General features: G+C 46.7%; 1 protein-coding gene across 3 annotated transcripts; it reads left to right on the top strand.

Annotated features, from left to right (window-relative positions):
* Positions 1-204: 204 nt before the first annotated feature.
* On the top strand, positions 205-9522 carry TOPORS (TOP1 binding arginine/serine rich protein, E3 ubiquitin ligase). 3 transcript variants are annotated; one of them, XM_084834640.1, is made up of 2 exons: positions 205-361; positions 5005-9522. In XM_084834640.1, the coding sequence occupies exons 1-2, from the start codon at positions 287-289 to the stop codon at positions 7945-7947; spliced, it is 3018 nt and encodes a 1005-aa protein (XP_084690766.1). In that variant the 5' UTR covers positions 205-286; the 3' UTR covers positions 7948-9522. The 3 variants fall into 3 exon arrangements, with proteins under 3 accessions (XP_084690766.1, XP_084690767.1, XP_084690768.1); XM_084834641.1 differs by lacking the exon at positions 205-361 and adding an exon at positions 638-963 and having other exon boundaries at positions 5005-9515; XM_084834642.1 differs by lacking the exon at positions 205-361 and adding an exon at positions 1443-1540 and having other exon boundaries at positions 5005-9515.
* Positions 9523-15288: the final 5766 nt, after the last annotated feature.

Below are 15288 nucleotides of genomic sequence, written 5' to 3'. Positions count from 1 at the left end.
AAGGCGGGGGGGGGGGGCTGAACGTCACCAAGCGGAAGGGACCTGGCAAGTTTTTGTGCCCCCCCCCCCCGGAAAACGGGCTGTCACTAAAATCAAGTTGGCTCGTTAGTGTTTTATTCAACACCCCCCCGCGCCGTTTTCCTGTTAACCCGGAAACTAACTTCCTTTCTTTTCTTTTTTTTGGCCCCGACAGATTGTGCATCCGGTTCGGCCGGAGCAGGGCAAGAAGCGGAGAAGCCGCTTCTGCCCCCGTCGCCGCCGGCATCGCGCGTCTGGGCTGCCGCCGATGTGTGACCCGCGGGAGTTGCGCAGCCGAGCCGGCGCCGCCGCCAACGGTCGCCGGCGCCAGAGATCGAAACCGGTGAGCGCGTGGCTGTGTGGGGCGAAGAGCGCTCGTTAGAACGCTGGGTCATCCGGGCATTCCCCCCCCCCCGCTTCTAGTCCTCCTTCCTCCTCCCCCCCTTCCAATCCTCCTTCCTCCTTTCGCTCCTCGACCCCTCGCTGCTCTCGGCGGGGCAGAGCGGACGCGGCACGGACCCTCGGGGCGCGCGTGCCTCTGCGCGGCGGCGCGGCCGCGTTTGCCCAGGAGAGCCTGGCTCGGCGCTGTTTCCGCCCCGCCCCGCCCCGCCCCGCCCCTGGGCTTGGTAGATCGGGGCGGGCGAGGAGCTCCCCTCTCCGGAGAAAGAGCGCGCGGGGTTCGATTGCTGGTGATTTTCGAGTATTTATGAACCGCGTACAGCTCCGGACTTCAGAGGGGGCAGGTGTGCACAAGTGACCCGGACATCAAACATGTTCTAAGGGTCGCCTCCGGACCGACCATGAGGACTAGGACGATGCGCCAGAGGGTTGTCGAGAAGTTCCTGCTGGACTGCAAACTCTTCCTCTTTTTTCTGGAAAAACAGAACCAGACCGATTCAGGGCTCCAGCCGTCAGATAAGATAAGAGGAGGGAGCAGCGCTTTGTGTAAGCACAGAGCCATGATTGCAAAGACTGCCATGGACCCCCAAGGTCCATCTACTTTAGCTATAATGTGAACGATGGATGCTGTTAGTTAATAATAAGCTGAGGGCTTGTGAAGATTGGGGTGGGGGGGTCAGCTTCCCTCCTCTTCCTCCTCTTTTTTCTTTTCATTTTCTTTCCTCTTCCTCCTCCCAAGCAATTGGTGGTGCTCATACACGGAGCAGCCCCCAAGCCAAATATTAGAATGGGGTGGGGTACACAAGGTCAACCCCCTACTCTTGCCTGGGCTGACTGGGAGAGTTCCTTTTATTCCTTGTTGAAGGGGGCCAATTGGACATCTTTTCCCTCCCTCTCGCGTTTATTGTGTCTGTTGTTCGCCACTGTCAGGATGGCATTTCTTGAGAAACTAATGTCTATTAATAAAGCAGTGTTGCACAATTCTGATGCGATGACCTTCAACAATACTAATCCTTCCCCAACAGTACCCGCCGCATCTCTTTGAACCCTCACTTCCTCAAGCAATTTTTCACTCACCCACATATGATGGGAAATCTGTGGTCCTTTGTGAACTTAATTTAAGGTGAACTTTTTTGTTACATTTTTGTTTTTTATTTATGTTACATAAAAAGGGAAGGTAATCACAAGGACATGAGAAACCAGAATATGTACCTATATATTTAGAAAGGGAATATATCTGTTACAATGTGGATAAAACAGGAGTACCACAAAACTGGTAGAAAGTCTTCCTTGTCGCGTAAATAATTTATTATTTGTGTATTTATTTACAATATTTATATACCGCTCCACATCAAAAGATTTCAGAGTAGTGAACAGCAAAGACAAAAAAATAAAACACCATGTTAAAACAGTGAAAACATTTTGAAAAGAAACTGTTCTGTTCATTTACGTTATAAGCTGTACTTCCTTCATCCATTCATTAATTGCTAGCCATTTTCTCTCTTCCTGCCCCCACCTGCTGGAACTCCTGTTCAGGATCTGATTAATGGCCTGGTTCTAAAGAACCACACAACGAATTATGTATATCCACAGGAGATTTGGAGTTGTCTTTGTCAAGCAATGGTATGCGCCATGGCAAACCTCTTGAATTCTGAAAGGAATTTCAGAAGCGCTTTCTGATATAGCATTGTGTGTGTGTATGTCTGTAATTTTTTTTAAAAAGTCAAAATTTCCATTGAGTGTGCTGAAGTTTTTCTACTAAAACAGCTCTGAAAGCAGCTCTTTGCATCCCAGCCACAGTTTCTCAACATTACCTAGCTTGAGCCCTTTGTGGGTAGGCTAAGAATCTCAACAGGTAAACAGCCATCAACCTAGGAGGATACCCAGCCTTTTCTTTCAGTCGCAGTCTTTAGGTGGCAAGTACACAGATTTGTTAAGTCATGATTCAGACAGTGCTAAGTACTTTTAAGTCTCATCTATTTCAGTGGGACCCCTTATTGGAATGAATGAGACTTTAAGGCTGCAATCCTATGCATGTTTAGACAGAAAAGAGTCCTACAACTCCTAGCATGCCCCAGCCAGTATAGCTAGCAGGGGCATCCTGGGAACTGCAGGACTTTTTCTGTCTAAACATGCATAGGATTGCAGCCTTAAAGCACTTCAATGTTTTCCATCTGAGTTGTGAGAGTTTAAATGCTGTTAAATCTGGTTTTTATATATTCCTACCCAGGTCTCCCAAGTGCTGTTAACCATTTTAGGGCCTTTCCAATGTTTCCATTGTGTCTGTATTCAGAGCCTAGCAACTCTGACATGGTTAATAGCTGTTGTAGTCTGGGGCAGTGATTGCAAAGTGGAAATGAAAAATAGACTTGCAGTTGTATTTTGGTGAATTGAGTCTTAGTACATGGTATATATTCTGTGGAGAGGGTAAGCAGATGCCAAGCATGGTGGAGTTTTTGCTTTTGTTCCTTGCAGGTTGGGGGTAGATGTAAAATTAAAATGTGATGGTGTGCATTTGTTGCAGACTTCCAATTAGCTGCTCACTTGGGGCAAACAGTAATCAGTTATGGCCAAGTACCTGAGTGGTAAATAACCAAACGCTGCTGCCATCTGCACTTTCAGAGCAAGGTGGGGAAGTAGAACAAGAGATGGGATCACACCTGGTCAACACTGATCTGAGGGGCCTTCTTTGGTATGGAATGGAAAATCAGCATCCCAGATCACGTGTAGAGCCTCCATGGATGGAGGAAGCTCTCCTCTTCAGACCATTGCCCTGCAAGAGTACTGGACAGCAGAAATGTGCAAGGGAAGGGGGAGAGCAGGGTTAGAGCACTCCCTGTCTTCACGTGTTTACTCTACTGACTTTAATAACACCTGAATAGGGCTTGAGTAACTTGCCCAAGGTTTATGGTAGAGGAGGAAATTGATCCAAGGCTGCTACTCTTAACTCCTATGCCACACTGACTCCCCTCTGTTAGAAGAACTGTGCAGAGCATCTAGGGAAGAATCTGGCCTGAGGGACACCAGCATCCTGTGCACTCCTTGAACCTCCTTTTTGCTGGGGCGTAGAAGCTCCATGCTATTCATGAGCTCAAAGGTGGCTTTTGTACCTGACTTGCATCTGATTCAAATATTCAAGGAACATTTTCTCTGTAACATTTGATCCTTATGCAAGCCAGCAGTCCAAACGAAGCCTCCTTCATCCGTGCGAAGCAAGGTGATCAGAAAGAAGGGATCCTGAGTTCAGGGGGAGTGTAACATAAAAATATTTATTATAGTCATAAAGTATGGTTGGAGTGGAAAAGCAGGGAAACAGGGGCACATGATTTCTAAAGAAGCTAAAATAAAGGAAAGCTGACATGGTGGTGCAGGCACAGGGGTGGGACAATTGGAATTGCTCCTCACTGGTGAAGTCACAGGCAGTTCCAGAAGATGCTACCATGTAACTTGCACAACCATGTTCCCTGCAGCAATCAGGTCTCAATGGATATGCTAGATCAGGGAAGATCCCAATTTCCCAGCAGTTGCAACAGAATTGCTGCCTTTAGGAGGAGGCCTGTGTGGAGCCCTCATAACAAATGAGTAATGTCTGTGCATTGACTGAGAAATAGAGAGCGTCTGAAAAACATCCATATCTGTCATGCCAATGGACACAGTCAACAAGCAAAGTGTGCACTTTTTTTGATTTGCTACAATTCCAATGGGCAGTTTCAGTTCAGCCCTATTTGTATTTACTCAGAAGTGAATTCCACTGCGTATAAGAAAATGTATGTCCAAGTAAGGGAGCAAACCTATAAGGATTGACGGTCACCTCCAATCCTGGAGGCGACCGCCTATCCAATGCAGGGCGGGAGGAGTGGTGAGGAGCAGATCTCCACACTCCCGCTACCCTGGTTTTGCGGATAGACTTTAACAGCAGGACCTTGGAGTGCGGGATGGGGTGGCCGGACAACACATAGGAAGTATCGTACTGCCACTTCCGATCTCCCTGCCCCCAGGAACGCCCTGTTTTCCCTGCTCTGCGCTGCTCTTATGAGTCTGGAGCCGACATGCACTGCCTACGGGGCAGCGCAGGAGGGGGTGGAGGTCGGTTCTCTGGGAACTGATCTCCCAGCGCAGGCTCCGAGGTCGGTTCCCAAGAACCAACCAATCCTATGGCCATCTAGCCACTGACTAGCGGCCATAGGATTGTGCCCTAAGTGTGTTTAGGATTGCAGCCCTCATGTTAAGTCACTTGTACCTCGGTGCTACACATGTTTATTCAAAGGTTTCATGTGTTCCAATAGAACTGACTGCCAAGTGAGAATGATTACAGTTGCAGCCTTCACAGTTTGGTCCTACATATCTTCCTTGGTCTTGAAAGTGTATCATTTGCCATTGCCTGAATTTTCAGGAGTGGGGAGGATGTCACTGCAAGACAAAATGCGTAATGTAAGCCTGTAGGAGGTACATGAATTCAACCTGAAAAATTGGTTGATATTTGTATACACTCATTTCCAGTTCTAGGCGAAAGCTAATTTAGTGTTGGTTTTGATCAGCAGGAATTGTCAAGTACATCTTTATGATACCTCTCTTTTTCATTTTCAGAACATAGCATCAGTAATGGACAACTTCGCAGCTGATGGCTTTTCACCCAAACCTGGCACAAACAAGCTGCATCAAACAATGCCAGCAGATGCATCTCCTGATTCCAAATGTCCAATTTGCCTGGACAAGTTTGAAAATGTGGCCTACTTGGACCGTTGTTGGCATAGATTCTGTTTCCGATGTGTGCAGGAGTGGTCCAAAAACAAAGCAGAGTGCCCACTCTGTAAACAGCCTTTTCACTCCATCCTGCACAGTATGAGGTCTGAAGATGACTTTAAGGTATATACAGTAAAGCCTTCAGAAATGGAATCTTTTGCTAATCCTGATGGGAGGCGATTCCGTTACCGGACTACATTGACAAGAGAACGTCGTACGTCTGTTTATCCCCGAAGAAGTTCCTCCGCTCGAAGGACTGTCTCCCCTCCTGATAATGGAATCTTGTTTGAAGGGTTGTCAGGCCAGACAACAAGACAAAGAGATGCAGAAATGCATCAAATGATCAGACGACTTGCATCAAGGCGGCAAGCTAGTTTAGAAGGCAGATCTATGCGACAGATTCAAGAACAAGATATAATCAACTTTCGAAGAGCTCTGTATCGTTCTGGTACACGTGTTAGAAGCATTGAAGATGGAGGGCGCTATAGAGACATATCAGCTGAATTTTTTCGTAGGAATCCTGCCTGTCTTCATAGGCTAGTGCCATGGCTGAAGCGTGAGCTCACAGTCCTGTTTGGCGCTCATGGGTCTCTAGTCAATATCGTACAACATATCATCATGAGTAACGTGACTAGGTATGATCTAGAGAGCCAGGCATTTGCTGATGACTTAAAACCGTTCTTACTCCATCGCACAGAACACTTTTTACATGAGTTTATCAACTTTTCCAGATGCCCTTTTAACATAGAGGCATTTGATCAGCATGCAAATTATGATTGTCCTGCTCCATCGTATGAAGAAGGAAGCCGGTCTGAATCCTCCATTATCACAATCTCTCCAGATGAAGCAGATATGCAAGAACCTGATCGTAATGCCTTTGCAGGTGGCACCAGTCAGGCTCCGTGGGATGACGAAACACCTGGCCCGTCTTACTCCAGCTCGGAGCAGGTGCGTGCTGGTATAACAACTGCTTTAGACACTTCAGGAAGCTCTGATGAAGAGCCATCCACAAACGTCACTGAGTTGCAGACACAGTTACCAGCTAGTGCAGACATGAATGGGGACGGTTGCGATTCCTCCGACAACTGTGTTATCGTTGGCTACGTGAAACCGCTAGCAGAGCGAACACCTGAACTTGTTGAGCTGTCTTCAGACTCCGAGGAATCAGCTGATGGTGGGAAAAGTGAAGATGTGAAGAAAGTGCAGCCCATCCAGTATCACAGTTTTAGTGATACCGATGCTAGTGGGTACGCATCACCGTTCTCCATTGGGTCCAGAGATGGTAGTGCCAGTTACAAGACCAATGTGTCCCTATCAAGTAAAAGACGAAAATCCAAAAGGAGTGAAAAAGGCAAAGGTAAAACAAGAGAACCTGCTTGGTTACAAAGCTCGCTCACAAGAAGAGATGATTATGACTACAGTTTATCCAAAAGAAGGAAATCTGAATCTTCTGCACAGCATTCTCACAGAGAGCGCCGTGGCCTGAAAAGTAAGAGGAAGCATCGTAGCTTGGAAAAAAGGAAAAGGAAAAGAGATTGCAGCCGCCATAAGCACCGGAAGGACAAAAAGAGGTCGAGAACCCGAGACAAGAGCCTGTCTCGAAAAAGCCAGACTCTCTCTCTCAGTAGCGAGAGCCTTGAATCTAGAGATCTGAGCAGGTCAAGATCTCGCAGCAACGAGTACAGCAGAATGTCAAAGAGCAAAGATGATGATTACTACTTAAGAGACGGTTACCAAAACAAGTACAAATGGGAATACACTTTTTACAGCCGCAATACCACCCGAGATGGTTATGAATCGTCATACAGGAGGCGGACCCAGGCTAGAGCTCAGTACTCGAGGCAATCTAGCCCAGACTATGGAGCACAGTCTTTTTCTGAACGGACACATAGTCGAAATCCGAGAGGTCATAGTGAGAGTAGGTGGTATTACTATGAAAGACATCGATCGAGAAGTCGATCCAGCAGCAGATCTCAGACTCCTTCCAGGGGGCCTGATAGAATGCGTTTCGAAAAGCCCAGCGGGAAAAGGAAGTATAAAACCCGTCACTTGGAAAGTGTGCACAGAGGGGCCGAAGAAGCCTCCTCCACAAAGGAAGGGAGTGCCCTTGACAAAGCTCTGACCAAGTCCCAAGGCTTTTGCAAAAAGGCAGCAAGCTTCTTGGACAGGCAACCAGAGGCGGAGATTCAGCACAAAAAGCGGAAAAAAAGGTCAAGAAGCCCAAGCGTCGAGATTATTTATGAAGGGAAAGCCACTGACACTGCAAGGCATCACAAAAAGAAACGAAAAAGGGAGAAGAAACCCCACAAAAGCCATGTAGGTTACTCCCTGTTTTCTTCTCCGGTTGTAATTACAATTGATAGCGACAGCGATAAAGACACTCAAATCCAGGATAATACTGACTGTGACAGTAGCATTTCCTGGAGTCCAACCCTTCAGCCCAATGAGAGAGAGACAGAGTCTCTTTCACCGCTCTTGGGAGACTGTAGCTATGAATGCTCTGGTGAAAGAGAAAATGTGCACAAGGTCAGCAGCGTTACCACCGCTAGGAAAGATGTCGGAGGTGAGACTTCAAATGCAGATTCGCAGCCGCAAGGAACAGCTGGTGGGCACACACCAACTATGACAGACAGTGGCCCTTCATTTAATACAGCAAATCAGCTTAGCGCTGTAGAAACTGAATCTTTTAGTCAGCTGCCAACAGTCAGAACCTCTTTGCTGTTGAGACTGTCAAAGAAGCTTAGAGAAATTTTACATCCGCAGGACTCACCGGAGCAGAATGTGTAACTTTTAAAATGAAATTGTTTTTAAATGAATTGTTTTTCCTCCATCTGACTTTTCCTGGAAGCAAAAAACTTTGTGGTTTCTGTGCTGAGAGTTATGAAGTTACTTCTGCGTGAAGTATGCCTCATCCTCAATTTTTTATACATAACTGCTGGTCTCCTTTTCTTCAGAGTATATGTTACTTTTTTCTCATCTCACAGAGACATGTACTTTCCCTCTGTAATATAGTTCCCCTGATACCTCATTGTTTTTGTTTTTTAAATGCAAAATTAGAACATTTCGATGGGTTGCTGTTTTATTTGTGAGAAGGAAAACGTTCAAGTTTAATTCTGCCATGTCCTTTATTTCTATAGTTCACTTTGCTCTGTGCCCAAGTGGGGATGCTTTTTTTCCTATCAGGAGCCATTGATTGTTATTCTTGGGTGAAAAGGCCTTTGACAAAATTCTCTTTCTCTCTGCTGCTTCTCTCTCTCTCTCTCTCTCTCTCTCTCACCTGCTTCTCTCTCACTCTTTCTCTCTCACCCTCCTGTGTCCCCCCCTTTCTCTGCTGCTTCCCTCTCTGTCTCCTTTCTTTTGCACGCATTCTTGCTTGCACTCTCTGTCGTCTGTCTCTTATAAAATACTGATTCAGGCTGCCATTTAAGCAAATATTTCACAAGAGTTTCAGAATAAATACTTTCTTGAGACCTGTTTGAAATTTATTCTCTAATATGAAGAATAATTTGTTTTCCCTGTACAACACTTGTTTATTTTCGACTTTGTGAAAGTTGACTGAATGCGACTAGGAAGAAGTATCCCAGAACACATACGTGATTTGCTGGTACACAAGCTGCCTGGAGCGGGTGTTAGGGGAGCAGATGTGGTGAAAGGTGAGAGCTCGTGGATGGAACAAATAAAAGGTTCTAAAACTTTTATTATGACTCCTCCTTATTAAGTCACTTAGGCAGATCTAGCAGAGCGATGCTTTGATGTTTGAGTTAGCCATTTAAATACTACTGTGGCACTAATGGTGCATAATGTATTTCAGCCTTCCCCAACATTGTGCCGTCAAAGTTTTGGATCACAACTCCTATCAACCCCAGCCAGCATGGCCAGTGGTAAGGGATGATGGAAGTTGTCCAAAAATATGGCGGATACCAGGTTGGGGAAGGATGATACGTTGCACTAGTATGAGGCAGTTACATAAAATGGGCTCCAATTGAAAATGTCTAGTCTTAAAAAGAAGTCACCCCAAATTAATATTAGCATGCTCCTTAGCACCTTGGGCATAAATTTGTGAATGTGTGTTGAATGTAAGAATGAGGGCGATGGGAGCAGGCAAAGAAACTCCAGGACTACACCTCCCCCTGCCCCAAGGCCGACTGAGGACAACTGCCACATGGGAAGGAAGATCAAATTCTGGCTCCTGTTTCAGTGGGCCTGGTTGTGTTGATCAGTTGCTTTTTGGGGTACTTTGGACATGTGATTATTGCTGTATCTGTTGTATCACATAAATATTGTAACCCACGTTGTAGACTCTCGAGGAACAGTGGGATAGAAATCTACTAAAATAAATAATGTCTGGAGGCCCAAAATCACAAAGAAAGTTTCCCAGCTCTATCCTGTACACCATCACTAGATAGTAAGTTTCCCTGAATTGAGCAAGAGTTGGTTCTAGGCAAGTAGGCTTGGGTTACAGGGGTGGGCAGAAAGTAGAATCATAGAATAATAGGGTTGGAAGGGGCCTGCAAGAGCTTCAAGTCCAACCCCCTGCTCAATGCAGGAATCTCCAGCCGTTTCAGACTTCAACTCCCAGCACTCTTGACCATTGGCCATGCTAGCAAGGCCTTCTAGAAGTCGGAAACGTCTGGTGATCTTCCGCCCACCCCTGCTTACTGTCATGTTATCCTTGTGAGATACTTTAATGGAAACGTGAATTCGGGCCTGGGAGCATTGCATATTGCTGGGTAGTTGATAGTTGTGCAAATTTATTGGTGAATTGCAGTTGAGTGGCTGAGTGTGTAGCAGCAAAAAGACAAGAAGGGAGCCATCCTATGGCCGCTGGTCAGTGGCTAGATGGCCATAGGATATGTGGTTTTCTAGGAACTGACCTTGCAGCAGACTGCACGTGCTGTTTCTTATATGGCAAAATGGTATGCAGGTGAGGTAGCAGCAGGCTTTGGGGAGCACTGAGGTTTGCTGAAGTTTTAAAAAGTAGTAAAAGAAACCCTAAAAGGGGGGGGGGCATGCTCATAAGCCACAGATTGCTGACCCAGTGGGAGGGGGGATGGAGTGGAATGGCTGGAATCCTGAGCAGGGAACGCTCCACGGCGGCGGTGGCATCTTGTAGGTCCCACTTGGTTTTATATCAGGTCATGTAACCACCCTCAGCTTGGATAACTGAAAGTATGTGTAGTTTCCATTTCTCAAGCAGAGCAAGGAAGGGGAATGCCCAGCATCCAGAATAAACATTCGGTTTAAAAAAAGGGAAATGTTCTGCTTGTATTTAACCAGGACAGCCCGTTTGTGCTATGTGGGTAAAACTCACATGAACCGTTAAGGCACCGTGGCTGTAATCTAATGCATGTTAATTTGGGAGTGAGCCTCAAGGCACTATTTACTTCTGAGTAAACATTTAGGGATTGCTTTGTAAGTGGCCTCAGGCAAATCCCACCGCACTGCCCCCCTAATATGGGCGCAGTTACTGGCCAACTTTATAGGGCTATGAGTGATGGAGAATGTGTGTGTAACACCATAAAGAATTTAAAATGATACACAAATGCTCTATCTGACTATGTAATTATTCAGTCCTTGTGCTATGAACACCCCATATTCTGCCACCAACCAGCCGGTGCTTGAATTACAGGAAGTTGTAGAGGGCCTTTTTATCAGTGCTTCAATTATGAAGGGTGAGGTAGAGGGCCCTCAATAAAGTCCACCAAGCCCACTCTATAAACCCAAATCCCATCTTCCTGTAGCCTTCTAACAAGGGATGGGGGGACAGGCATCATGGAAGGAAGAGCAAAGCCCCTCCCTCCAGCTTCCCTGTCATTCAAGCACTTCCATCACTGGGCAGGTAACCACTGGAATATTGGGTGTGTTCAGTGTCAGCCAGGGGTGCAGTGGTGGGGGTTCTCACCGGGATGAAGACCCGGGACTTTTTTTAGAGCCAGGTCTCAGCCAGGTCCCTCCCACTCCCAGCCTACCACTGTGGGACAGGCGTCTGGAAGAGCCTGAGATGCTGTTGTGAGCGGGCGCTGCTGCTGCTACAGCAGCTACTCTCCCCAAAGCTCCAGGCATGGGGCAGGAAGAACAGAAAATTTCCCCCTCCCCTGGCCTGAGAGGCTGCCTGGGCAAGGCAGCCTCGCCTGGCAAGGGGTTAATTTACTCTCTCTTGCAGGCCGCCTTCTCTCAGTCCCAGAGGGAGAGATGGAGGATCTGCTGCCATGCCTGCGCCTGAGACTGCACTGTTGCCATCCGGTTTCAGGGAAGGGCGGGAGCACGTGGGCCAGGCTAAGTTGCTTGCTGGAGATGCTGATCCTGATCGTCAATCCCGTGCCCCCAGCAAGCTCAGCCAGTTGTAGAGCAGCAGCAACCCAGAACGCAGACACAACGCGCCCGAGAACACGCTGGTCAACATCAGACTCAAGATAGGTCAGCTCAGTCAGTTTGTTTGTTGGGGGGGGGGTGGCAGTGGTGGCGGCAGCCAAAAAAGGCTGTGGGGTCGGGTGGGGGCATGGGGAGGGCAGAGAGAAGAAGGAGGAATGTGTAAGTGAAAAATAAATGAAAATTTAAAAATTAAATACCATTGAATAAACCCCATTGAAATATGAATAAACCCCATTGAAATCTATATGCTTACTTCCGAGAAGACATGTACGTGGATATTGGGAGCCCCTACGCAGCAGCCACCTTGCCTGCCTCTGCTCAGCTCTGGGCAGGGGCCGCACAACTTCTCCATCACATCTCTCACCCTGCCTTTCCCAACCTTGTGTCCTCCAGATGCGTTGGACTGCAAATCCTATCATCCCCCCTCCCAGCCAGCATAGCCAATATGCCGCCTGTGGAGCCAGTGGGAGTTGTCCTCCAGCAAATCTGGAGGGCACCAGGTTGGGGAAGGCTGCAGCCTGCTGCATTTCTTCTTGGCTGTTCCTGCAGAGGGTGAGGGCCTAAAGTGCACATTACCAGCAACCCTAATGGTCTTTAAATAAATTTGTTAAGTAAAGCAGCTTTTCTCTTGTTCTACACACACACACACACACACACACACACACTCGCTCGCTCATTTCCTCCATATACAGTATTTGCTTTGCTCTTACTTGAGAGTAAGTCTCCATACTTGAGGGTAAGCCCCATGACCATGAGGCTTTATTTTATCCATATGACAGGGTTACTATTTTATCTGAGGTAGAAAAAAATACATCATCACTGTTGTCCATATCTGATGTACTAGTTCTTTAATTAATTGATTGGCTGTATAGGCTACTTCATCCCAAAGGCTCAGGGCTGGTAACAATATGCTAATCAATCTACTTTATCTTTCTCTGTTGCTGGTCACCAAAAGACAATTTGAATAAAACATGTCTTCAGCTGCTTCCAGAAGATGCACAGACTATGGTTTTTATAATATATGTGGTACTTTACAGAGAATCATAAGCAAAAAAGTCAGGTCTCTGCCCTAGAATCTTACAATCTAAATTTAAATTTAATTTGTAATCTACAGTTACATAGCTGTTTGAAACTTAATTTTTGATTATACACATTATTATCATTATTATGTTCTCCTTTTTCCTCGCACTATTTAGATATAATGTGCCTTTAGGAAGTAAGGGTGTGGAGATGTGAATGGCTTGGACCCTTGTCCTTCTCTTGAAAATATGCTCTCATTGTCTTGTACCGTTTATTGAAAAACACACATAAAGCTGATTTACATACCCTTAACTGAGGTTTGTTGTTGTTGTTGGTGGTGGTGGTGGTGTGTGTGGGGCTCATTACTGCATCATCCTTAAAACTCCTGATGTTTAAACTTGTTCTTGGCAGTTCTCCAAACTATACCCCAGTACAAGCAGCCAGAGCCAGCTAGAACACCATTCTATCCCACTCCCACAATTTCAGGGCAGGAAAGGAGAACAGGGCCACAGCAATACACCAGCTCCCTCTGTAAGTGTGTTTAGGATTAGTGACTTTTGTACTTTACAGTGTGTGGGGGGGGGGTGGAGAAATTTTATGGAAAAGTTTCTTTCCCATCTTGATGAACATGAAAAAGATGGAGGCAGAGGGTGGTGCAAATGAGAAGCAAGATGATGTCTTGTTCAGCTATTGATTAATATTCATTGTAAGACTTGGTTTGTGCCAGTTTTTAGGATTTATCACACAGTCCTATGCATGTTTACTCAGAAGTCAGTCCCACTATGTTCCATTGCCAATTGGGCTTTCTCCCAGTTAAGCGTGCCTAGGACTGCAGCCTTAGCTGCCTTCCCAAGATCTCTGTAAATTTAATTCGAAATAAACACCCATTGGATTGCACTGTTAATTCTTGAACATTAATTTCTACAGTAAGCAGAACTGTCAAATGCAATCTGCTCTGTCAGCTACACTTTTTGGTCCAAGGTTGGCATGTATCTGGGCAAACCAACCCTGGTGGAGGGAAGGAAGCAGAAAAAAATCAGTTGGGGGAGAGGAGAAAGAAGGTGTGTGTGTGTGTGTGTGTGTGTGGTTCAATCCAGCTGGGTGTATGGATGTTTCTGTCCTGGAATGGGAGAGATATAAGGAAGGAGCTTAGGGAAGGCTAATGGGTAATGTTGAGGCATTAAGGGAGTGTGCAAGGGGGCTGTTTAAATGAGAAGGGATCTGTCCATGAGGGCTGAGTTAAGAGGGTGAAGCTTCCATAGAGTATCATATTCTGAAAATCTAAAATGTTTGTGTTTGAGTGAGTGAGTGGGTGAAAAAGATTTTAACACCCCTGCATTTTTTCTCAGACATCCAATTGAAATACCCCTGCCTTACTCTCAGCTCCACTGTTTTTGGATCCCAGTTGAAGGCTGTATATCTTACAAGGTTGTACAATCTTAAAAGGGGGCGTGGCTGTTGCTGTCATGAAGGGACCCTGCACTTCTGAATTTGCCGCTACACTACTGTTGTCAGCTCCAGGTTTTGCAGGTCCCCTGGGCAAGAAATCCTCCATGGGCCCCCTCCCTCAGTGAATCTGTCTTCTCACCACCATTGTCACAAGCTGCAAATGCTTCTTATCCTCTTTCTCCTCATTGCTACCCTATGCTTGCTTGACAGGGGGAGAACCAGTGAGCAAGCAGGTAGTGGCATCTGTTCCTCTTCCTTCCCTCCACCTCTGTTGTCTGGTCCAGAGCGAGAGGCAGGTGAACAAGCAGGTTGCAATGGTGACTCTAGGCACTCTTGACAGTGGGCATCTGCGGTGTGGGCCTTTGGCAGGTGCCTGACCATGCCCACCCGTGACGCCGGCCCTGGCTCTATTGTGTTTATTTACTTTTTAAAACATCTGTGCTGATTTCAAGACTAGAAGTCTTCCATAGGGGCTCATAGTGAAATATTTTGTCCCACTCGGATAACAGCTGGATTTTATACTTTCAAAACTTGAGGTGCAGAGGGGAGGGAAATAACAATTTGTTTCTTTATTTCAGCAGCACTGTGGACAGTCCATCACAGCACCTAGTAAAGGTAGAGACTAAAGACGGGACGTCTGCACCCTCCTCCCACATTCCATCTAAAGACTGTGACCAATTGCAGATGCCATGCCCTCCTATCAGCCACTTTTTTTCCCTCCCCCCCTCACCTCTTTTACTTTGTTTACCACCTAGCCTGAAGAAGAATTCTGCACAACTAAAGCTTGCATGCTATTTTGTGACATTTGAGTTAGAAAACGTACTACCCTAATGTGGACCTTTCCATATGGCCAACAGGGCTACCTTTGCTGTGCTCGTAGAGGGGGCTGATCCTAAAAGTTGAAGGCCGAGTCTTGGCTGAGGGGGGCGGCGGGGCAGGCATACAGATGAGATGTCAACTTGCTTGTCTCCCTGACCAGTCTCCTTGTCGCCATCTGACATGGCCAAGTCGGGAATTCTGAAAAGGTAGAAAGCCCCGTTGCTCCCCGCCCCCATATTTCTTTCAAGCGGCCGTCAGCCTGCCAGCTTTCGGTTTCCAAGCCGTCAGTTTCGTTTCCTGCCTTCTGCTCTTTTTCCCTTGGACACTTCTTGCTTCTCGCCCCCCCCCCCCCCGTCAACTGACTTTGAGGAAATCGAGGCACTCCGACGCTCACCCTATAAATATGGGGTGCGGGGGGGGGGACTCATTGGAGGACTCAGCCTGGGGCAGTCAGGAAGCTATATTTCT

The sequence above is a fragment of the Heloderma suspectum genome, chromosome 2, assembly GCF_057233095.1.
Source record: "Heloderma suspectum isolate Gila_16-S chromosome 2, 16-S_ref, whole genome shotgun sequence".
In the NCBI taxonomy this organism is placed as follows: Eukaryota; Metazoa; Chordata; class Lepidosauria; order Squamata; family Helodermatidae; genus Heloderma; species Heloderma suspectum.
This window is presented reverse-complemented; position numbering and strand designations above follow the sequence as displayed.

Excerpts from the sequence above, each read along its gene's own strand:
- TOPORS (XM_084834640.1), top strand. The coding sequence starts at position 287 with ATGTGTGACCCGCGGGAGTTGCGCAGCCGAGCCGGCGCCGCCGCCAAC. Across the intron at positions 362-5,004 it reads GGCGCCAGAGATCGAAACCG|AACATAGCATCAGTAATGGA; the intron begins GTGAGCGCGTGG and ends TTTCATTTTCAG.